Source organism: Bidens hawaiensis, unplaced genomic scaffold, assembly GCF_021521415.1.
Source record: "Bidens hawaiensis isolate Kalapana, Puna unplaced genomic scaffold, B.hawaiensis_p1.1 tig00028714_1, whole genome shotgun sequence".
Taxonomy (NCBI): domain Eukaryota; kingdom Viridiplantae; phylum Streptophyta; class Magnoliopsida; order Asterales; family Asteraceae; genus Bidens; species Bidens hawaiensis.
The window spans coordinates 206,628-231,816 of NW_027494697.1; the positions used below are offsets into that span (position 1 = coordinate 206,628).

At 33.5% G+C, this 25,189-nt stretch overlaps 2 protein-coding genes and 1 pseudogene across 4 annotated transcripts; all 3 read right to left on the reverse strand.

Moving 5' to 3' along the window:
• Positions 1 to 263: 263 nt before the first annotated feature.
• On the reverse strand, positions 264 to 2,715 carry LOC143577500 (SWI/SNF complex component SNF12 homolog). Its single transcript, XM_077061317.1, has 3 exons — positions 2,600 to 2,715; positions 925 to 2,470; positions 264 to 734 (listed from the first exon to the last, which is right to left on the reverse strand). Exons 2-3 carry the CDS (start codon positions 2,400 to 2,402, stop codon positions 674 to 676), a joined length of 1,539 nt encoding a protein of 512 aa, XP_076917432.1. The 5' UTR covers positions 2,403 to 2,470; positions 2,600 to 2,715; the 3' UTR covers positions 264 to 673.
• Positions 2,716 to 4,093: 1,378 nt separating this feature from the next.
• LOC143577501 (F-box/kelch-repeat protein At3g27150 pseudogene) lies at positions 4,094 to 6,143 on the reverse strand (annotated as a pseudogene). Of its 2 annotated transcripts, none has more exons than XR_013143121.1 (2): positions 5,641 to 6,143; positions 4,094 to 5,517 (listed from the first exon to the last, which is right to left on the reverse strand). The product of XR_013143121.1 is annotated as an F-box/kelch-repeat protein At3g27150 pseudogene, transcript variant X2 (transcript). The 2 variants fall into 2 exon arrangements; XR_013143120.1 differs by having other exon boundaries at positions 5,790 to 6,142.
• Positions 6,144 to 23,369: 17,226 nt separating this feature from the next.
• Positions 23,370 to 24,401, reverse strand: LOC143577506 (uncharacterized). The gene has a single exon (XM_077061319.1). The coding sequence runs from the start codon at positions 24,399 to 24,401 to the stop codon at positions 23,370 to 23,372; it is 1,032 nt and encodes a 343-aa protein (XP_076917434.1).
• Positions 24,402 to 25,189: the final 788 nt, after the last annotated feature.

The window sequence follows — 25,189 nt, forward strand, 5'->3', positions numbered from 1 at the left end:
GAGCAGGGTGACGGTGACTCACCATGCAAATTTGCGGGTTGAAGGGGGCGGCGTGATGTTAACTACACTTCACATGCCACCTCAATTATTTACCACACACAACACATAGTCTTACTAGAATACTATTTCTTCAAATTACACAAATCTGATAAAAATTAGACAGGCAAGTCCAACCTCTCATCGGCATCGTTACAAGCTGGTGAATAATACACAAATTGCACAATCGTTTGTAGGCCATTCTATTTTTAGCACACCTTGATCAGTCTAGTTTCAAAATACTGATATAACTTTTTGATATTTTATTTTTGTAGACAATAAATGTATAATTAAGTCACACGTCAACTAGTTCTTACAGACTTTATGAATGTACTTGATATTCTACTCGACATAAATGCCCACATTCTACAAATAAAAACAAAATTATAAAAAGAATAATAATAAGTATGAATCATGATGGTCGTGGAACAAAACTATTTATAGATTTTGAAAATTTCATTTGGTGACAGAAAAGAAAAGAGAGTACATTTCTAAGCTAGAATACCAGACATGACCAGAAGTAAAGATGTTCTAACTAGTAATATGCAGCCACACTGTTGACACACCGAAAAACGTTTGCTAGCACGTTCAAAGAGCAATTACCATTTTACCCATGTTCCATCAGCATATTTCCAAACTAATGATGTGCCATCTTAGCTGGTCTACGATTCAGATAACGGATAACTGCATCTTCAATCCTACACATTCACAAAACCACAATTACATAAGATTTGGAAATGACAAAATCACATTTAAACCCATCGTAACAGCAGCAACAGACGATATATAGTACTAAGTAGCAATTAATATTTAATAAGACATTAAATAAACCACAAGAAATACGCATATAAAGACAATATATCGTATGTAAACAAAACAGTGAATTACCAGGGTTGGTTATAGAAATCAGCCTGACTTTCTTTTTCAGCATTACGGCTCGCTTCCCCTGCCAGAGTCTTCAAATCTTTACCTTGCGATTCAATCAACGCATCAATAAACTCAACAGGTGACTCGCTAAATCCAAGAAAGAAAGCCCGTCTTTTGCGATGCTCGTTTATCTTTCTTATAGTTGTGCATATCGCCTCGTCACATCCTTCAATTTCTTTAATTTTTTCATTATTAGACAATAAAGCATTCAAATCTTTTTGTACTATAAGTGGCACATCCACCACCACATCATAACACGCATTGCCAGCTGGACTGTTCCCCGAGAGCTTGATCTTATGCTCCAAATGTATCGGTTGTGGTGGAGACAAATGGGTTGAAATCTTATTTGATACCATGGAGAATTTCACTTTTTCTTCACCGAATACTTTAAGAAGTGGCGGATCACAATTAAAATAAGACGGATCATCTGTGTTTTGTAACTTCCTAGCTTTCACGTATTGCCAGATGGCAGAAATAATCCTCGCTCGGGTATCAACTTCAACTCCAAGAACTTCCATCAACTGAGACGAAAGTTTAAACTTCTCAGGCAGATAATTCATTTCTAACCGTATATTCACACTAAACTCCTTATCACCCTTTCTTTTGACTTCAAACCCTTCATGAGGCGTCGGTGCTCTAGAACCATCCCACACAATCATATGATTATCGGGATACAGTTTCTGGTCCAGTGCGATCGTAACCCTCTTAAAGAAAGACAAAAACTTCGGGTACATCGGGTTTGGCTGCGGCATCAAACCAGCCTGATCAGGGTCCATTCCATCTTCCAACATCCTCCCTATTATCTTCATCGTCCAAGAAGGCGGTTCGGCATTCGGCATTTTGGGAACCGTGTTCGTTTGGTTCGCAAACGTGTTGAAAACATATATTCTAAGCGTTTTCTGAATCGACGGCGGATCTTTCATAGCTTCTTGGATATCTATCTTCTTTCTCATTAACGCCGCATCGACACCCGACTCAAACTCAAGAAGCTGCGTGTACAAAGCCGACGACGGCAGAATCGCCGCCACTCGTTCCTGCAACCGTTTACCCGGCGCCTTCTGTTTCTTCTTATGACGAGCAGCTGGCGTAAGCTCCATCATACGCATCGGAGAAACGGTATTCGCGTTCGACACGCCAGGCGGCCGTCCAAGTGGTTTTGACGGCACGCGTTTGGCCGATCCTTGAAACGGGGGTGAGCTAGTAGCTAAAGGTCCATGGGACTGGTTAATGGACAGTCCTTGAGCCTGAAGCTGGGCTTGGAATTGGGCATGGTTGGCTTGAGCGTTGGCTGCGGCTTTCGCCTGCGCGTTAAACTGCGCATGCGCGATGGCTTGGGCGTGCGCCTGTGTGGCGGAAAACTGGGAGAGCTGAAATTGTTTTGGCATGAATTGGGAATTAGGGTTCTTTTGGGGATTAGTGTTGTTGTTGTTTCCAGACATGAGTTTATATAATTGATTAATTTCTAAACCCTAATTATCACAATGCTGATTCAATTTCCATTCAAATCCTAAATTGCAAAACAAATGACATGCAAATTGGTTAACAAAAACACATATGAAAATTGAATTGAAAAGTAATACTAAATCACGAAAATAGAATGGAATTATTATTATAAGAGATCTGTGAGTGTGCTTACGAGATGGTGTGTCAGGTTTCAGTTTCCAGAGTGAAAGTGAAGATCGAGAGTTATGTATGTTATGTTAAGACTGTACCAGATTTAGTTTCTTTCCCGTCCGGTTCGTATAGACCAGTCCCGGTCCGGTTTGGTTTCTAATGATATTATTTTCGGTTTGTCTCGTTTTTTTTATTCTTTTATTACATGGAAGTAGGGTTGTAAACGAATCAAACCGAACAAGGTCTTGTTCTTGTTTGTTCGTTAAGTTTTTATCGGACAAATGGGCTTGTTTGTTCATTAAGTAAATTAACTTGTTTGTGAACGGTTCATAAATACAAACGAACGAACGATATTTAAGTTGAGTAACACAGGTCGGCCAGTGTCCTGTGGCGGATCCATAAATTTTGTTCAGGTGGTGCGCTACTTTTAGATGCTTCAATTTCACGAAGTCGGATATTAAAATTTCGAGTCGGTTCAATGGTTAGGGCAAAGTTCATTACATAATAAAAATAACGCTGTCATTAGAAGTTAAAAAACCGCAAAATATAAATACAATGGGAGAGAGTGGCGTTTGTAAATTTGTATAATTGTAACATGTTTTATAAACCATAAACCTGAAAGGTTGCATTACAAAAAGTATAGTTAGACGGGAATCAAACCTGTGACCTTTCCTTAACAAAACTAGTGACTTATCCACCAGAACAGCCGCTTGTAATATAAGTACGATGGTTCCCTCCTAACTTATAAGATGATCCACTATATTATTTTATGTTATTAATAAACTATTATTTCAAAACTCAAATAGTTTCTGGATCCATCCATTTCTTAAGTAGATATGCCTCTGTCAGTGTTAATGGTTTACTCTAGCTATCAAATTTGTGTTAGTGATTTGTTTTTATATTCCTTCTCAAATGTTAATTCTCCATATAAGTTATCACATGATACTTATATATTTTTGCTTTTATAGTTAATAATTTACTTAAATTTATATATATAATAAATAAGGTTAGAAAAAAAGTTATTAAAATCTATTAAAATCTTGAATGAACAAACATTAACAAGCGTAAAAGGACGTAAAGGGCACATTATTAATATTAAACGTTCATGAATACAATTAAACGAAATAGCCATTGTTCATGTTTGTTCATTTAGTGATTCGAGCATCATATTCACTCATTATTAAATGAATTAACTTAAACAAACTTTCCAATGACCAGTTCACAAACAATTTGTCGAACGCTCGGTTTGTTTACATTGCTACAAGAAAGTAATATCAAAAGTTGGTGATGTGGAAGAAATTCTTGAGCTTGGGCCCATGGTACACAGTGGTGTTGGGCTTTAGTGGGCTGTATTAAACACACATCGTTAACAATCTCATACGATCGCATTATTCTGGTTTTAATTTACTTTTAGAAACAAAGATTAAGGTTTCATTTGACCAAATATAATTTTTTGGACCATTTTCTATTGTTATTATTGTTACTAGTAGTAATCTTTTTTTTTTTGAAACATGAATTCTTCAAACATGCTTTCAATTTCACCCCCATACAAGAACTACAACATGGATAATGTCTTAAGTACATCCAAAGGTTGAGTGAACAAACCAATTACTTCTTTACACTAAAGTACAATCAATCTTGACTCTAGAAAGTCAACTGATGTTACTTATTTATCACACATCTTCTCAAGCTACCATCACACAACAATTCATAATGAAATGACTCAGCTGAATGCTGTTGTCAAGTAATTCCCATTCCGGCAAGCAATCAGACTCCGGGTCCGGGCTACACGTATATATCGCCATCGAGCTTCTAGACGTCAAGATCGTCGACGCCCCGATCACAACTAATTTATTTCCAAATGACTTAAATGCCACACCCCAACCGCGGTTATAATCAGCCCGCACCGGGACCAAACCCAACTGTTTCCAAGTGTTGCTTTTCTTTAAATAAACTTTTAACAAATTCGAAGAAGCTTCAATCGAATAAAGCTCGTTATTAACCACCGCGATTAACGGAGGGGAATGACAACTGAGGACAGGATTGTCTTTTAACATCTCCGGAATTCGTTTCCATTCCCCCATTTCCGGGTCAAAAACCTCTCCGCACGTGAGTTCCCCGTCATCATTTCGCCCTCCAATCACATAAAACTTGTCGTCCATGTAACATCCAGAACATAGCTTACGTGGCTTCGTCATTCTCGGAAGTGGGGTCCACGCCCGGGTTTCCGGGTCATACTTCTCAACCGTGTTGTGCACGGACTGGGTCCCACCTGACACCGCGATCCCACCCGCCACGTAAGCGTAGGTCCCACAAGTGGCAGATGCAAACAAACATCTTGGGTAGATCATTGAAGGGCCTTTGAACCATTTATTCACTGCTAATTCATATCTCCAAATTGTAAGCCCTTCGATTTCCCGACCCGACACGAGTAAGTGGGTCCCGGCACATACCGACTCTTTGTCACCCGAAGTGAAACAAATATCGGAAGGAAGAACCGGGAGTCTTCTAAACGAACCGAACCCTTGATCAAATGCCCACCAGCAGTTCTCACCACTCGCGAGCATCAAAACCGAAGGCTCGATGAAGCTAATATTGCGCCTGATCTTGAAAAGCTCACCGGTTTTCACTAAACCCGAAAACCGCTTATTAACAGACGATAATTTCCAATACTCTGATCTGGGAAATCTAGCTAAAATCAAATTCTCTAACTCATAGTTGAGTGGGGGAATGTAAGTAGAGTAATCTGCATCCTGGGGTTTGACTTCCGTTGACTGTTGACTATTTGAGTTGACCAAATATCCATTTCTGTAACTATTATAAACCACAATACTTCTCTCATTATTAGTTACATTTTCACCTTCTTCTTCATCATCCTTCCTGTCTGATTCTTTGGCCGCCGATTCCTTTCCTTTCGACATGATTTAATCGCCTTTTTTCCTAGTAAAAAATAATCATAGATTCCATGATTAATTATTTTGATCATGTAACATAAAACTTAATATTAATACCAAAAGGGCATTTGGAGTTTGGTCCAATGATATCCAGGTACGATGTAAGTACTGTCTAGATAAATGATGCAGATTTACAGGGTGTGTGAGTTTGCCGTTAAAAAAATAAAAGATATAATTTATGTGCAAGAAATAAAAGAGACACGTATCATGTTAGATAAAGAAATAAAGAATAAAAAATGGAAAGTGTAACGAATTTACCTAAAAAAAGTTGTGTACAATCAGGAAGAACAGATTTATACAAGAACAACAAATATTGTCATGTTACACGAGGAAAAAAAACATGTTATGTCATATGGGGAAAAAAGACATGATGGAGAGAAATCGAACAGCGATGAAACTGGACGAAAAGCGTTATATAAAGAGGGAAAAAAACAAGGCAAGTGGGAAGCCCAAATAGGCATCATCGACTTGAGTTATAGAGACACGAAAAGCTAAAGCGATGGAAAGCGAAAGAGAATACGGCTTTATTCTTTCTCCATGATGATGATTCATTCTCTACAATGATCACAAAAAACTAAAGCTTAGAAGTTAGAAGAAGAAGAAGAAGAAGAAGAAGATTGCACGTATACTGTTGGATAAAAAGACATAATAATAATAATAATAATAATAATAATAATAATAATAATAATAATAATAATAACATGTACGCAACTGTGGATATATTATGTACCAAACTGAAAGTGACATAGAGATCGATGTTACCAGTCAAAGAATAAGGTTAAGGAGTAGGATCGAACACGCATCCCACTCGGTAGACTTTGCTGTCAGTTGGTCAGCCAGTCAGAGATGAAGAAGATATACGGCACGGCTCTTTGGAATGAATATATTGGTGATCAATGGTTAGTGACAAGGTGTGTCCAATTGGAATGCTTATATTACAATTACAATTACAATTACAATTACAATTTTTGTATAATAATAATAATAATATACAAACAATATCCTAACTACTACTGCTCCATCGACCATTATCTTTATTTTTTTCTTGTTTCATATAATATAAAACTCATGATTGACTCCCACTACAAGTGTTTTATCGTTTTCGGTTTTTGATTTATTTTGTAGGTTTTAAAATATTGGGATAGCAACGCGGATTGTTGGTTTTCTGTTTCAATGCAATCACTACTTTTCAGTTTACATATTTTAAAAAAATTATTTTGTTAATTTAAGAGTTTATTTGGTTGTAATCGTAAATCAAATCGAATTCAGTTAGATTCAGAATTAAGCGAACAAGGATTCGGTTGTTTTTTGGTTTTCAGTTGAATAAACGAAGTAACTTTTTTTCTTTTACTTTTTAAAGTTTTATTAGAAAAGGATTTTTATAATTATATGTTATTGTATTCGGTCGGGCTAAATAGTTTTAAAAAAAATAAGAATAACTGTTATTTCTTTATTAATGTAACCATTTCTTCATTTCTTGTTTTGTAATTCAAAAAAAAGGATAGCGACACGGGTTGTTGTTCTCTTGGCTTATGTTTCGATGTAATCACTTTTTTTTATTTTACTAAATATATTTCTTCTTCAATTAGATTACTTTAAATTTAGTTTCAAAACAGAATTTGAATATTTAAAGACCTTTATCTTTATTTAGGAGTGTTTAGAAATAGAGCATACTTATCCAAATTTGTTATATTTGGCTGCTATTTTAGACTTTTTAACTTCAAATAAAAGTGTATATTATATTTTAGTAAACAATCGCAAACTTGTTTCCTAACGTCAACTATTTATGAAAACGATTTATTAGTTAAAACACGTGATTTAAAAGGATATCTATGTATAATAAATTCATAAAAAATGTATATATATATATACTTTATTTTTCATATTGGCCACACAATCTCTAATTTTACAATAACTAAAATCCATCTAAATATCAACTATAAGACACGTACACGCATATGATTTACTTTTATTTTTTTAGTGTTAATGAATAAGGACGTGAAAAAATATTCGATTCAGAAATTTAGAAACCTGGAATATCTGAATTTTTGGATTCGGATAGGATTTTTAAAAAGTTTGGGTAACTCAGAAACCCGAAATATCTTACTTCTCATTTCTCAAAATAGTCATTGAATACCTCTTGTCCTCGTGAAACCCCCCTAATAGGCTAATCTCATAATCTGATAACTCGCAACAGCCGATTTAATCTTTAAAATTTAAATACCAGTTACTATTAACTGTTAGTGTAATTTTAACAGCTATATTATATAACTTCGTAACTTGCAAAAAAAAATAAATAAATAAATAAATAAAAATTGGAGTTGAGGTCCCTATTTAAAAATGAATTATAACGGTGAAATTTATCATTATTAAATTTAACATGTAATTTTTTTTTTATTTTAGAGCATTTCATTCTTATGATCATGTTTCAGTAAACATTTATCAACTCGTGAGCATTGGTTCACATGAACAACAACAAAATCCTAACTCGTAACATTATTCCGGTCTTTTAACCGGAACTTAAGTTTGTGTAACACTTTTAATATACTTATTATAACTTCGTGATATTAACGGTATTTTTTTGTATGTAGCTAAACTTTTGCGTTCAAATAGGCTATACTGTGACTATGACACAGGATAAGCCGAATTCACGACGTGTCTTGTATATCATTTGATTGTGGGAAAAATTTTCAAAATGGACCTACTTTGTAAAGAGATTTCACTTTTGTCTCCCTAAATTTTAGAATTTCAAAATGTTTCGCTCTAACTCATCTTTGACGATGTGTTTGGAAATCTAACGCATGTTATGAAATATAAATAAATAATTTTATAATTTACCTTGTATTGAGTCTTCGGATTAGTTGATCCACGCTTGCGCCAACGCCAATTCCTCATTCGCTTCCCACTTACTTCTTTTGACCCTTTCGGTAGTTATTTGACCGTCATCATGATTCTTTTTATTACTTCGTTTGCGAGGAACTTGCGGTTCGTCTACTTGGGTTTCGGGTACTTAGGTTTGGGATATTTGGGTTTGGGGTTTTTGGGCTTCGGTTACTTGAGGAGGAATTAACGACATTCGATAGAACATATCGATGGTAAACGGTTGCATGGTTGGAGGCATTACAAGTCGATGTTGGTTGGCATAAAAAGGGTTATGAGGGCCATTATTATTTGAGAGCACACTAGCCCGAAACAATTGAGCCAGATCCCACGGGTTCGGTTTCGAGCTCGAGCTTTTGTTTGGTTTTGGGTTCGGGTTTGAGCTCGAGCTTGTGTTCAGGTTTGGATTTGAGAAAGGATCCATGTTTGTAGAAAATTAAGAGAATTTAGAATGAAATTTGAGAGTTAAAGAGTGAAATTTGAGAGTTGTTTGAGTAAAAATTAGAAATATGGTTAGAATTATATAGAAAATAATTATATATTTTTTTTAAACTAGCTGTTGAGAGGCCCACCTTCACCCACCAACGACGCCCATCGTTCAAACGGCTCCTCCATCGACGCCCCTTCCCCAATGACGCCCCTCAACGGTGTTTGGCGCCCAAAACGTGCCCCGAGGGCGACCATAGCGTAGAATCCAAGAGAGGAGGGGGCACCCATATGGGTAGGGTGTATGGCTTCCAAATCACATGGAAACACCACCCCACCCCATGTGGGTAATGTGCATGACTTTATTCCATGGCAAATGTTTGTTACACAATATTGATTCATTGTTGACCATTGAAGAATTAAAATCTATCTATATCTATACTCTCTAATAAAAGACAACAAGTTTTGTCACTTGTCACTTCTACATTAAACCTCACATTTTTTAACAAATTTATAATAGTAAAATAATAGTTATCATTCTTAAAATTTATGCTTCAAAATTTGTTAATTTAATAATTACTTCATATTTTTTTCAAACATTTGATAGTTATAATTATCTTTTACTTTAAATTTCTTTAAAAGCTATTGTACAACGACTGTATTAATAGTGTTTAACGAGTTTATTGTTTCTTGTATACTAATTATTTATTAAGTATTGTATTTTCAATAACTACTCGTGTATCACACGGGTCTCGAACTAGTGAATTAATAAAGTTATCATGTACTTGTGGGTAGTACTGCTAGTAACTTTGTGGTTTGTGGGTAATTAAGGGTAGAAATGAGATGTTTATACATGATTGACCATTTAACCGGTGCATGGGTAATACCCATTAGTGTCACTTCCCCAATAAGCCACTTAGCTAATTAATATATTGAATTAAAAGCCACTTAACTTGTTAACGAAAAGTCCTTTCATTCATAGTTTTCACCAATTAACGAAAAGGTAAGATTTGAGTAGCATGTTACCATCCTATGAACTAGAGATGTTCAACGAAACCGGTTCCTGGAACCGAACCGGTGGACCCGAACCGGACCCGAACCGGTTCCTACCCGTTTTTTGTAGGAACCGGACCCTATCTGATTCAACCCGATGATCCGTGACCGGTTCTTGCATTTCTGAGTGGGGGCGGGTAGGGTCCGGAACCGAACCGGAACCGGTTCTGGAACCGAACCATCCGGAACCGGTTCCTAACCGGTTCTAGCCGTTGGATCGAATATAGCCGTTGGAAATCGTTTTTTTTGGCCGTTTTTTGACCGTTGGGGTCAAAAATAGCCGTTTTTTAGCTCCCCCAAGCACCCCACTACTAGTATAAATAGGTATTTGGTGTCATGGGTTCATCACAACACTCAAAACGCAAACCCGAACGCAAAAAAATACAAAAAAACGCTATTACAACGTTTTGAGTTCTCTAATCTCTTGTTTTCTCTTCTTCTATATTCATATTTGTTGTTATGGCTGCCTCACAATCATCGGTTGGTCAAGGTTCCAACGCCGAACCAAGTTTCGTTCGTATTGTACCTCATAATCGTAATCAAGAGATTTGGTGCAATTGGGATTTGGTTGAATTGAGTGATGACCATTCATTGAAGGCTCGGTGCAAGTTTTGTGGGATTTATTTAAACCCACTTTCGAATTCAAATTTGAAGAAACGCATCGAAAAACCGTATTGCAAGGCGTTGAAAAAGAACATCGATTCGCAACAAACGCAAATGGATAGTGAAGGCGGAATATTTACATACCAAATTGATCGAGTTCAAGATCGTATGGCGAAGTTTGTGATTCAAGAAGCTTTGCCGTTTAGCCACTTCGACAACCCTCGCTTAACCGCCATGATTTGAGATACGCTTCAACCACAATACACTCACGTAAGTCGTCATACTCTTAAACGTTATTGTTTAAAATTGTGGAAGAAGGCCAAAGAGGTACTAATTGCATATTTTGAAAATATAAATACGGGAATAAACTTAACTAGTGATGTTTGGTCGGCTCCACATGGTCTACCCGAATCTTATCTTTGTGCCACCGCTCATTGGGTAGACCCGTCATCGTGGGAAATGATGAAACGCACCATTGCTTTCGAACTCTTTGAGTATCCACATATGGGAGATAATTTGTTTGAAATTTTAGATTATGTTATAAAAACTTATAAACTAGAAAATAAAATATTTTCAATGCCATTTGATAACGCGTCGAATAATACATCGGCGGTTGATAAATTAAAATTAAAATATACGCCGATTTGCAATGGTGTATTTTTTCACTCAAGGTGTGTTGCACATATCATTAATTTAATCGTGCAAGACGGACTTGCTTCGGATGAGGTTACATCGGTTATAAACGATTTTAGACTAATGATACATGAAGTTTTTAAGAAAAGTAAAAAAAGACAAATGGAATATAGAAAATTTTGTAAAGATACGGGAAGAAAAGCTTTGGGAGCTAATTGGGATGTATCTCATCGATGGAATTCCACTTGCATAATGTTTCAAAGTGCTTTGAAACAAATAGAAACTTTACAAATGTTTCATTCTAGTCTTGCCGAGAATGATTTGACAATCCCATTTTCAAATGAGAAATGAGAAATTATCAATGACTTATCGACTTTTCTTGAAGTTTTTAAAACATCAACTACGAAACTATCGGGAACGTATTATCCGACAAGTCCCTTGGTTCTTTTGGAGTTATTTTTAATCGTTAACAATCTTAAAAAATTTGAAAATAAAAGTCCAATGTTTTCAAACATCATATTACCAATGAAGTTTAAATTAAAAAAATACTTTCTTGAATTGCCACCGATTTTTACTTGCGCCGCCGCTTTAAACCCAATGTTAAATGTTACGGGGGTTGAATGTGTGATAGACGAAATTTTTTCAGCCTTAGATATGCATGAAGTTGGCCCAAACTTTTCAACAGAGGCAAAAAATGATTTTAACTTGAATTTTAAATTTATGTATGACTTTTATTTAAATAAATATGGGTCAAACATACACATGCCTATGCCGGGGGGTCTTCATCAAGTTCAAGTGCTACTAGAGTACGAGATCCCATGATTAGCCTTATGAACACCGTTCGCAACGTAACAGCTAAAAAACAAAGGGGTAACACCCCTTCAAGCGAACTAGGAAGGTATAGTACAAATGATTACTCTACCGGTTTATCCGAAGAGGAATATGGCACTTTTGATGTTTTGGCTTGGTGGAAGATAAAGGAAACCGAGTTTCCGATTCTTGCCACCATGGCCCGTGATTTACTAACCGTCCAAGCTTCTACGGTAGCTTCGGAATCCGCCTTTTCTCTTAGTGGCAGGGTAATATCGGTGAGAAGAACAAGACTAAATTCGGAGTCGGTGGAGATGTGCATTTGCTTAAAGGATCACTTGGACTCAATCGATCGTATTCAACACGTAACCACTCTCGAAGATGAAACACCACTTGATGTTCGAGTGCACGACGAACAAGAAGGCATTTCTACAAGTAATTCCGAGGAAGAAGTCGCCGCTCAATAATTACGACGAACAATAAGGCTTTTCTAGAAATAATATGTCACAACTTTATATTTATAAGTTTAATGTTTTGTTAGTTTGTTTTTGAAGATTTTAAAACATGTAACCTTTTTTTTTTTGAACTTCTTAAAGTAAATAAAATGAATTTTATGTTAATTGTTTTGTTTATTTTTCATGCTATACAAATACGAATCGTAGTTTAGAATCCAAATCGCAAACGAAAAACGAAAAAAAAAAAAACTAAATGCACTTGTATTGCAAATCCAATGAACAAATTTACATTGTACAATGGTTACATATTTAACCGATGATGTTCCAACTGATGAAACTCTGCAACTGATGTGTCACTGATTCATATTTTGCATCAGTGACAACAAACTCTGCAACTGATGAATGTTCTCACTGATGAGTATTCCTCATCAGTGGCAACCTTCAGTAGTTGTCATCAGTGGCAGCTTTCCCACTGATTCAACTGATGACTGTTCCCACTGATGAGTATTCCTCATCAGTGGCAGCTTTCCCACTGATGACTATTCCTCATCAGTGGCAGTCTTCAGTAGTTGTGATCAGTGGCAACCTTCAGTAGTTGTCATCAGTGGCAACCTTCAGTAGTTATCATCAGTGGCAACCTTCAGTAGTTGTCAACTTGTCATCAGTGGCAACCTTCAGTAGTTGTCTTCAGTGACAACCTTCAGTAGTTGTCTTCAGTGGCAAACATCTTCAGTAGTTGTCTTTTCTTCATCAGTTAATTGTTTATTTTTATGTTAATTGTTTTTTTTATTTTTCATGTTATACAAATACGAATCGTAGTTTAGAATCCAAATCGCAAACGAAAAACGAAAAAAAAAATTTACACTGTACAGGAACCGGGTTAGGAACCGGTAAGAACCGGTTAGATAGGTTAGGGGTCCGAGGGTGGGAGAACCGGTTCGGTTCCCTAACCGGTTCGAGCCTGGAACCGGTTTAAAAGGGTGTTTTGAATATAAGAACCGGTTAGGAACCGGTTCCGGTTCATAGTCCCAAACCGTTTTGAACATGCCTACTATGAACTATGAAGTGTTAACTATCTATTTATAGATAAAAACCAAAAATCTGGAAAACGTAATCGATATATACGTCTAATCAAACATGATAACATCAACTGAAACATCAAAAACTAAATCAATACAATATCACTTTTAATACAAATTCTTGAGACATCCATAATTATTTGAACACAACTAAAAGTTATTTTATTTATGATTTAATCATTTGAATTAGCATTGATATAACTATACCAAGAGTTATTTAACACAAAAAGTTACTAATTGCTCTTAATATATATATATAGGAGGGTTATTTTGAGAACCATGGTAAGTTTGAAAAACTTTAAGAACTCAATTTTGAACCACATATTTAATTAAATGATATGAAATATGTGGCTGAGATTAAATTTAATTAAAATATAAATCAGGAGAGAGAATGAGTATTTTTGATAATTACACAAGTTTAAACGTTAGTTACACATGTGTAAAAAGTCGATTCGGTGTATAAAAAAATACCGTAATTTTTTGTACATCAATTACACTTACGTATTACACACGTGTAAACAAAATTCGAAAAAAAATTGTTACGTTGAGTTCTTTCGAGTTCTTAAAACTCAAAGTGGTTCTCAAAATAAATCAATCATATATATATATATATATATATATATTTATATATATTAGTTTTTATCCCCCGTATTACGGGGGATGTTTTATATTGTTTGTTTTAATATTTATTTATTTTTTGAATTTATATTTTTTTTATTGTATGAAAGTTAATAATATACTTATGGTTTGATGATAAATTGTTTCACAAATAAATGAGATGTTATAACCCGGTTTTAAAAGTTATATGGTTTTGATGAGACCCAAGACCCGTTTATATTTTTTACTATAAAATTGGTTTTTTAATTATAAATAATATTTATGAAAGTTATTAATATACTTATGGTTTGATAAGACCCAAGATCCGTTTATTTTTTTACTATCAGATTGGTTTTTTAATTTAAATAATATATATATATCTTTTTTAAAATAAATCATATATTAATTTTTATTATATCCTATTTAATAGGATTTTTTACATCAGTAATTTGGTGAAAATAATTTTTAATTTAATGAGATGTTATAACCCGTTTAAGGAATATCTGGGTTTGGTAAGACCCATACCCATGAATTTGGGTCAAATGCATGAGAAGCCTCCATTTAAAAATCAAACAAATCTGGTGACTCCAAAAAAGGGGGAGCGACCACATCGCGACACGTAAGATTTTTATATATTCGTTTATATATTATACTAGTTTTTATCCCCCGTATTACGGGGGTTGTCTTATATTGTTTGTTCTAATATTTATTTATTTTTTGAATTTATATTTTTGTTTATTGTATGAAAGTTAATAATATACTTATGGTTTGATGATAAATTGTTTCACAAATAAATGAAATGTTATAACCCGGTTTAAAAGCTATATGGTTTTGATGAGACCCAAGACCCGTTTATTTTTTTTACTATAAAATTGGTTTTTTAATTATAAATAATATTTATGAAAGTTAATAATATACTTATGGTTTGATGAGACCCAAGACCCGTTTATTTTTTTTACTATCAAATTGGTTTTTTAATTTAAATAATATACATATATATATATATATATATATATATATTTAAAATAAATAAGATATTAATTTTTATTATATCATATTTTATAGGATTTTTACATCAATAATTTGGTGAGAATAATTTTTAATTTAATGAAATAACCCTTTTAAGAATATCTGGGATTGGTAAGACTTATACCCATAAATTCGGGTCAAATGCATGAGAAACCTCCATTTAAAAATCAAGCAAATCTGGTGACTCCAAAAAAAGGGGGAGCGACCACATCGCGACACGTAGGATTTTTATGTATCCGTTTATGTGTGTGTGTGTGTGTGTGTATATATATATATTAGTTTGAGTCCCGTGTATTACACGGGTAATTGTTGAAAATTTTAAACTTTGACCATTAAGTGAAATACATTCAAGAAATTAATTATATATTATTAATACAATTACAATTAAATTAAACTTACATAAATTACATAACTAATATTACACAAATATGTAACAAATAGGTAAAAACTTCATTTTACATTACATTTGTGATTGTATTAGCAGGTATGCATTGTTTATCAAAAATTAAAATTTTTAGTCCATGTCTGTTTGTAACTATTAATAAAGTAACACATATGCATGCTTATAACTCTTGATACAGCCATATATAGTTGTTCGTGTTATAAAAAAGGTTCTTTAAGTACATATCAACTATAGATAAATGATAATATATATCTATGATACTAATAAAAAAAATATTTATACACATAAAATATCATAGCTTTTAATTAATTAATATGATGTCATTTGAGAATATCTGCTCATGTTTATAAAAAAACATGATTATCTCAAAAACCATATACCTGAACTTTGATGATATAATCATCCTTAGAATCTTTACATTTTAAAATTGATTGATCATGATAAATTTGTTGTCATTAATATTCTGTGTTTTACAAACTTTTAATTAACTTTATATTTTACAATTGAAATTTGTATAATCAAGCAAAATAAAAACCGAAATTTTAAATATAACAAAATGATTTGTTTGTTTCATATGAATGTAATTGTCAGGAAAATGAAAAATACATACTAACATTAAAACCATGTTCAAATAATAGTGACTATTATGAGTTAGAAATATTAGAAGATTTAAAGTTGTATAAAATGAATGTAGTGATTCTTATATATAATCGTTAAAAATATGGCTGTCACTTTTACGCGTAACATGAAACCCAACCCAAGAAAACCCGTACTTGAACCCAAACTAACCCGACCCGAGAAACTCGAACCCAAGAAAATACTAACTAGAACCTGAACCGAAGTAATTCGCGTTGGTTCTTGGGTCCAAATTCTAGGTTTCGGGTCAACCTGAAAACTTTTAGTTTTAAAATCATATGCATTTTTAGGTATTAAAGGCTAAGCCTTATCCGCTGACGTTATCAAGATTTAGTCCAAGTTGATTGTTCTCATTCCACATATTATAAATCAAATGTTTATTGTTTATTATTTTGAATATAAACCATAATAAACACAAATCGTCTCTTGTCAATCCATATGGAGAATACTTATTATATTTAATAATGAATTTAGTGCGAATAAACCTACAATTTTAATGTCATATATTGAAATAACTTAAAAGATAAGGACTATATATGAAAATTCGTTGAAAAAAAAATATAAGAAGGGCTATGGTATTAACAAGTGGCAAAAATGGTAGGCTCTTATTAGAAGATATATATATATATATATATATATATATATATATATATATATATAGGATCAGGATAAGAGCATTCCCATCCCATCCCCCATAATTATGTGAGGGGGATTGGTAAATTATAGGGTGAGGTTTTGAATGATTGTGAGTGTAAATTGTAGGGTGAAGAGAGAAATGTAGTGTTTTTTTGTAAATTTGGGGAACATTGTTTGCCCCTATTTATTTTTTAATATTTGTTGGATTGGTTGTGAGTAGAGGAGAGAGAAAACTGTAATGATAAAAGTATTATTTAATTAAACAGGGAAGAGAAATATAGTGTTTTGTAATGTAATTATAGAGATGGGGATGGGGAACGGGATGTGAATGCTCTAATGAGATAATATTTTGAAATTGAGAACTATGAGAACCATTTTAAACCACAAAAAACCCAAAAATAAAAAAAATCATAAAATAAAATAAAACACAAAAATCAAAAAAGTAAAAAAACTAAAATTCTAATTTTATCATCCTGATTTTATTAAAAAAAACTCGGTTTAGCTAAATTATATACACATATGTATAATATATACATATATGTACATTTACATGTTTTTTTGTACACATGTGTATAATTTAAGATAAATGATACTGTACATATGTGTATATTACGTAACTAAAGATTAAATAAAATTATACATATGTGTATAATACAACGTTTTTTTTTCTATTTTTTTAATGAAACCGGAATGAAATATATGAATTTTGGTTTTTTTACTTTTTTAAAATTTTTATTATTTTTTGTTTTATGATTTTTTAACTATTTTTTTAAATGTGTTTTTAGTGGTCCAAATGGTTCTCAAAGTTCTCAATTTGCAAAGGGTTCTCTTAGGATCCTTACCATATATATATATATATATATATATATATATATATTCGTTAAATACAAAAAATCATTTTGTTTAAATGCATTTAATAATAAACTATATGTGTAGCAAAAAATAATTCTCAAAATAGGCTAGATTATTTATAAAAAAAAATCGAATATTTAGAGAAACGGAGTATTCACATATTCTTATAATTTTTTTTCGTTTAATTGAAAATAAATAACATTGTTGTTAAAATAATAAAGACTTTTTTATGTTTATATTTTAAAAAATTGTATTAACATTTAACCTTTAGAGGGGAAGGGGCACCCATATGGGTAGGGTGTATGGCTTTCAAACCACATGGCAACACCACCCCATCCCATGTGGGTAAAGTGTATGGCTTCATTTCATGGCAAATGTTTGTCACACAACATTGATTCATTATTGGCCATTGAAGAATTAAATGTATTAATAAAGTTTTAGGGTACTTGTGAGTATGTGTTTCCTGTAAGTTTCTGCTTTGTGGGTAATTAAGGGTATAATTGAGGTGACAGTACATGATTGACCAATGCATGGGTAATACTCATTAGTGTCCCTTCCCCTCTTATGCTGCCTAGTTACATTATATACAACAATTTAAAATGTGTATATATCAACAGATAATAAAACTGAAAAGTACTCGCTATTCATAGTATAATTTCAGAACCAAACTCCAACAAATGTTGTATTTTAGAATGTGTAACTCCAAAGTATTCCGTTTGTCTTGTAACATTATTAATTTTATGTTACCCAAAAAAATGTTTCCAAAAAACATTTAAATAAACTTTTATGTTTATTCATTAAAAACGCTAGTTAGTTCCAATTTGGTGTTTCTTAATGACTCTAAATATTCAATTATCAATAAAATAATTAAAATTTTCTCTAAAATCACATATTATATTTATAAAATAAATAATAAACATTTATCATTAAACCACTACAACGGCTAATTAGGCTTTTTAGCAGTTAAAATAGTATGAATATTGAATAGTGGAACTGAGTTTGTCATCTAGCAAAAGTGGAATTAGCTCCAAGCCACCTTAGTCTTCATCTTCTTAAGACTGATTTTGTGTTGTGAATCTAAATTTTGAACTGTAAACAAACTTATGTGGTTTTTAATTAAACAGATTAATGAAAGTAGAAAGAAAATCAAACATTCAAATAAGAACAACTCAAAAAGAGCCACAAGACACTGTGTTGTTATACTAATAGGCTATCTTAGTACAAGTTGTAAATATTATTGATCTTTTCATGAGCTAAACTTCTTAATTCTTATGTATCCGGAGAATTTCTTTTTATATGTAATATTTTTTTTAACTAATGTGAAAACCATATAAATTGTCACGATCATGAAGTCATTATAAATCGGCGTCAGACCGCTGTACATACAAGCTACAAGCGGTCACTGAATATACACCGGCAAGTTTGATACATTTTCATCTAGATTAGCAAAACAAACGTGAAATTCTTAAATGCAACAGTATTGTTTTGCATTTCGCATTGATTATGGTATCTCATAAAATGAATAGCTTCAAGATATATCTATTTATATATAAGTAAATTGTTAAACATGATTATAATATTCAAGCTCAAAAGACATGATATGTGACGTTAATGTGCATGTTTTTTTCGTTGTTTTTTGGAACTTTAGAATTGATATTGTTTTTCTTGATAGATTGAATGATGTTCCATAGCCAATGAAAATGCATTTTTTATGACTAATGTTGCATTATATAGGAATTAAATCATTGTCCTCTTATTTTATACCTTAAGTATTTTATTACCTCAACAAAGTGGAAATGACAAAATGCAATATGCATTTAAAAGGGTTTTAGTTTTATTGTTCTATTTTAGATATAATACATTTATACATGTAATATCTCATAATACTTTGATTTTTAAAGAACCCTTTTATTTTTTGGTTCAAGTTCCACACATGGAAAAAAAAAAGTAGAGTTTCAAGTTTGTCAGAGTTTTTCACCTGTGGTAGGTTCCCTTCTAAAAATATAATGAAGATGATCGATGAGTCGTGAATTCGTGAGTGATTTAAATAATTATTAGAAAGAAGATAATACAAAATGAAATTGTGTAAATAAAGTTTGAAGTGGTTAAATTCCCGAAAGCATTGTTTAATAAAAGTGTTAACTTTGGGTAGAAAAGTGGTACAATTTAATAATGGGGTTGTGTGTCCACTCATTAGTGATTATATGGGCATGGTTGGTGGTTTTGCATAAAATACTTTATTCTTAATTATATTATAATCCGGGTTTCACTGTCGTAATCACTTAGGCTTAGCATTAATCTTCATCGAGATAAGTGTATTATATCTTATCTTCTTAAATATATATAAACGAAACCCTCATATATTCTCTTAAGTCATCAGATTGATTTATTTGTAAATAAAGACTTCTCACGCATTTGACCTGAATATACGGATATGGGTCACATCAAACCCAGATAGCCCATTAAACGGGTTATAACATCTCTTTAAATTAAAAATTAATCTCACCATATATTAGATTTGAAAATCCTATAAAATATTGATATACTAAAAATCAGTATCTGATTTAAAAAAAACATATTATTTATAATTAAGAAATAATTTTATAATAAAAAAAATAAACGAGTCATGGGTCTCACCAGACTCATATAACTTTTAAACCGGGTTATAATATTTCTTTTATTTGTGAAACATTTCATTATCAAACCTTAAATATGTTATTAACTTCATTAAAATAAATAAAATTAAAATATAAAAAAATATATAAATATTAAAAACGAATAAAGTAAAGCAACTCCCGCAATACGGGGGATAAAAGCTAGTATATATATATACACACACAACACACTAGTTCGATTCCCCCGCGTCATAGGGGCTTATTAGGTTTTGTTTTTAATCGTTTTGTGAAGTTATATTTTGTAATGATTTGTTGTATTTTTTAACGTTGTATTATTTTGATTTACTAGGTATATATTAATTTGTTACGTTCATTACATTTTTTAACGTTTAGTCTATTTCAGTTGAGATGTGTAAGTTTTAAATTTTTAACGAACGAACATAAACGAACACGAACATGTTAATTTTTTAATTGAACAAACATGAAAACAAATATTGTTTTATGCAAAAGGGACAGTTTATGTAGGTGACAGTGGTGGCTGATGCATGAGGGGAGGTTCACGATTGTGGTCGGTAATCAGAAGTTAATAGGTGATAGAGATGATTGATCGGCGATGAAGAATATGTCGGGGGATAAGTTAAATTAAGTTTTTATGATTAAAGTGTTTCATAAATAGATGAGAAGTTATAACTCGTTTAAAGTGTTTCTGTGATGCGTGAAAATTATTGTTTGATTATTCAGGGATTATTTACAAAAAAAAAAATGAGATGCTATAACCCGTTTAAGGGTTATCCGAGTTTGGTGAAACTCATAACCAACGAAAATTATTATGAAAGGGTTTAACAAATAAATGAGACGTTGTAACTCATTTAAAGACTATCCGTGTTTGGTGAGACACGTACCCACAAATTCGGGTCAAACACCTGAAAAGCCTCAAATCATAAATCAAACAATCAGGTGGCTTGAAAGGGTGAAGAGCAATCAAAGATTGACATCTATGATTTTATGGTAGACATTTATATAGATATATGTCAAGACGTTCATCACATAAAACTACATTATTGTGATAACAAAAAAAGGCAAATATAGATCGTTTGATTTTCTTTTGCATATGTCAAATATATAATAACCATAAACTAATTTGTTCATATGTTGTTTTTCTAAATAAATCTACACATTTGTAAGTTATGTGTTATATGATTGCACATGAATTACACGTCTATAAATAAATGAATTTTGTATATATACGTTTTAGAATGTTAGAGAGATGAATAAAACATTTCATTTTGATCTTTCTCTTGTATATTAGATTTTTTTTTTAAATTGAAAAAATAAATATTTTATTTTGTTATTTTCGTTATCACAAAAGAAAAAAAAACTTGTTTTTCGCGTAGAACCCTCTCACACACACATATGTATCTGTGTAGGTGTCGGGTTATGCGCATGCATGATTTTATTCAAACGACCTAATCAAGAGATTAATTTCAATCACATGCATGAATTAGATGATTCAACAAGCTTAAATTTTTCAATGATTATCAAAATATCACAGACACTGACATGCTAAACAAACCAAATCTTACGTATACTTAAAATTCAAAAAATAAACTTGAAAACAAGATACACGTAAATTTTAAAAAGAAACAAAAATTAGAGCTAAATCTCTTTCTTCATCTGGCTTCCCCTCCTCGATCATTTATCCATTCTTCTCTCGCCCAACAACCTGCTTTCCCGAGCCCAATCTGTTTCTTAGCTCAATACTCGGATCAATTGACCCAACAAACGAGAGCACAACATGCGAGCCTATAGTTGTTCCTGCATCAAGCACTCTAGTATTGACATGATACGTCTCCAATTTTCTCTTCTTATTTGATTTTATTGTATATTGTGAAGATGCTAAGTACAAATAGGTGTAAAAAAAAAACTAATACTCCTTTTATATATATTATAACCGCTAACCAAGTTATAATATTATAGAGTATGGTTAATAGTAATCATATTAGGAACCTTTTAACAATTTTGGATTACTTTTGAATCATAGCGACCTTGTATTTTTTTTATTATGACCAAAACGAGTGTGACACGATATCTATTATCAACCTATAATAACGAAGGAGGGTCAAAACAATTATCATTACTTTTAGATGGCATTAGATAAAACATTAGTTTTATATATAAATTGTATTATATATTGTTATTACTAGACACGGCGCCCTATCACAGATGCTTATTTATAAACGTGTCTCATAGCTCACTTTTAGTTATCTTGTTAATGACTTATTTAAATTTCACGCCTCAACATTCTCACCCGTTGCCTCTAAATTTCATGCTTAGGCGAATCAAAACCTTATATTATTTCTCTTTTGATCTTATTAGATACATATATCACATACGCAATCTAAAGAATGGGAATTCTTTCATACCTACTCGCTTTAAAAGAGTGTATCAACACAACATCATTGAATTGGGATGTTTTTCAACTATCTAACCCTATTACACTATTTTAAAACGGTTGTGCTAAATGCATCTTCCTTCTACGATTTTTATTATAATGTATCCCCTCCTCTACTAAACTTGTCACATCGTTCTATAATTTTACTCATAATAGAATGTGTTTAGTACATAAGGGGAGCAGCGGCTGAGATACATAGGTGCCTAGATGGTGTCAGATTCAACCAACACCATTTTTTTCATGTATCATATAGAACACATGACACGAGAATTTTGAACATGCCAATTTTTTTAACGATTGAGCTCTATGTTTATGAAGATTAAAAAATGAACCCATTGCCCACAAAATTTACTAAATCTACCTATCTACCTATACTAATAAAAGAAAATAATTCTTGACACATGTTATTCTAAGATTAATTTTAACTATCAAATTCCCGTCCAAATCACTTCTCTTCTATTGATGAAAAAGAACAAAAATATATCTTTCAATATATATTATTGATTATAAATTCAACATACCATATTTTTTTTTTGAACGGCCAACCAAACTTTTATTCCCGACATACTAGCAAGACGCTAGCATACAAGATTATACAACCGAGAAGACATCAACCGAGTACATATACAACATCAACGAACAGCCCCACAAAGAGGCAATACAAAACAGAAAACCTGCACTAAGGCCGTGTACCAGATCTGTCCATCTTGCACGTGTCGAATCTCCGCCAAGCTTCCCATGTCATGTTTCCCATAGTCGCCCGATTTCGAATCGACAAGAAGATCATAACCTTTACCTCTTCTACGATCGCCTGAACCGAAGGCTCTTTGTGATTGAAAACAGCCTCGTTTCTGGCCCGCCAAACGCTCCAGAAGGTAGTTAAAACCACCGCGTACAAAGTCTCTCTTTGCCGTTGTCCTGACATGGCTGACTTATGAATCCCCAACAAGTCACTGACGTGGAAAATAACTTGAGCCGGTATATTGCACCACCTCCAAACCTGTTGCCACACTTCGGAAACAAACGGACAGCCCGTGAAGACATGTTCGGTACATTCCATTTGCAAATGACAGAAGTTACACAGATCATTCACAATAGGTATACTTCGCCTTTGTAGTGCAGCCGCCGTAGGAAGTTGACCGAGGTTCGCTCGCCACGCCACTACGCAAACCTTTTTTGGAACCCATCTCGACCATACGAAACGTGACTGCAGCCGGTACTGTCTGTTTTCGGAGATCAGTAGTTTGACTGTATCTACAGAGAAGCCACACAACCCATTAGGAGTGAAAACCCATCTATCCTTTGACCCATTCAACGCCACATCCCCCAGAAAAACCAATGTTTCACTCAATTCAGCAGATTCATCATCGGACAACCCAACCCGCTTCCAATTCCACGAAAAGCCGACACCCGCAGGGCCCATCAAGACCCAGTCTGTGACAGTGCAGCGCTTGTTTCTTTCCAGTGCGAATAAGGCAGGGAACGATGTGGATAATAATTCATCACCAATCCAATAATCCAACCAGAACATTATACTAGAGCCACACCCAATTCTCCCTTTGAACCAAAGACAAGTATCGGCATTTAAGCTCTCGAGGATCCCTGGGACAACAGCGATTTGTTTCCACGGACCGCTAATAGACAACTTTGCTGGAATATTATTCCAGGCTCTAGATCCCCCATGAATTGCCCAAATAACCTTCCGCCACATACCGGAGTCGTCAACTTTGAACCTCCACCACCATTTAGAAAGGAGACTAAGATTAACGTCTCTAAGCGAACCAAGACCTACTCCGCCATACTCCGTTGGGGCAATAACGTTTTCCCAAGCAATCCAACTCAATTTATCTGCATCGATGTTACCACCCCAAAAAAACGTCCTACGAATCCTTTCCAGGCTCTTGATAACTTGTAAAGGCGCCCGGAAAATTGAGAAGTAATAAAGGGGCAAAGAATTGAGTACCGACTTTAGTAACGTGATCCTACCCCATATGATAACGACTTCGACTTCCACAAGGACAGCCGATCCTTAAACTTGTCAATGATCGGGGTCCAATTTCGGACAAGGTTCATGTTTGCGCCTATTGGGATACCAAGATGTAAAAAAGGAAAGGAGCCCGCACTGCAGCCAAGGATACTTGCCATGTCTTGCACCTCACCATCCCCAACACCCACTCCATAAATACAACATTTACGGAGGTTAATCTTCAACCCGGAGACTAGGAACAAACAACGGAGAATTCTCTTAATATTTTTTGCATTAAAGGCGGACCATTCACCACAAAAAACCACGTCGTCCGCATAAATGAAGTGTGATATGATTGGCCCATTTCCGTTTACCCGCAAGCCGTGAAAAACCCCTAAGAAAACTGCCCGATTCATAATACATGTTAGCGCCTCCATAGCAAGGATAAAAAGGAACGGGGAGATAGGATCTCCTTGCCGAAGGCCCCGTTGACAGTCAAATTCATACGTTGGTGACCCGTTAACAAGGACCAA

Bases quoted from the DNA above. Each gene is read 5' to 3' on its own strand.
- LOC143577500 (XM_077061317.1), bottom strand. From the start codon at position 2,402: ATGTCTGGAAACAACAACAACACTAATCCCCAAAAGAACCCTAATTCC. The intron at 735-924 runs GTAATTCACTGT...GTGAATGTGTAG, and splicing joins GATTTCTATAACCAACCCTG to GATTGAAGATGCAGTTATCC.
- LOC143577506 (XM_077061319.1), bottom strand. From the start codon at position 24,401: ATGTGGCGGAAGGTTATTTGGGCAATTCATGGGGGATCTAGAGCCTGG.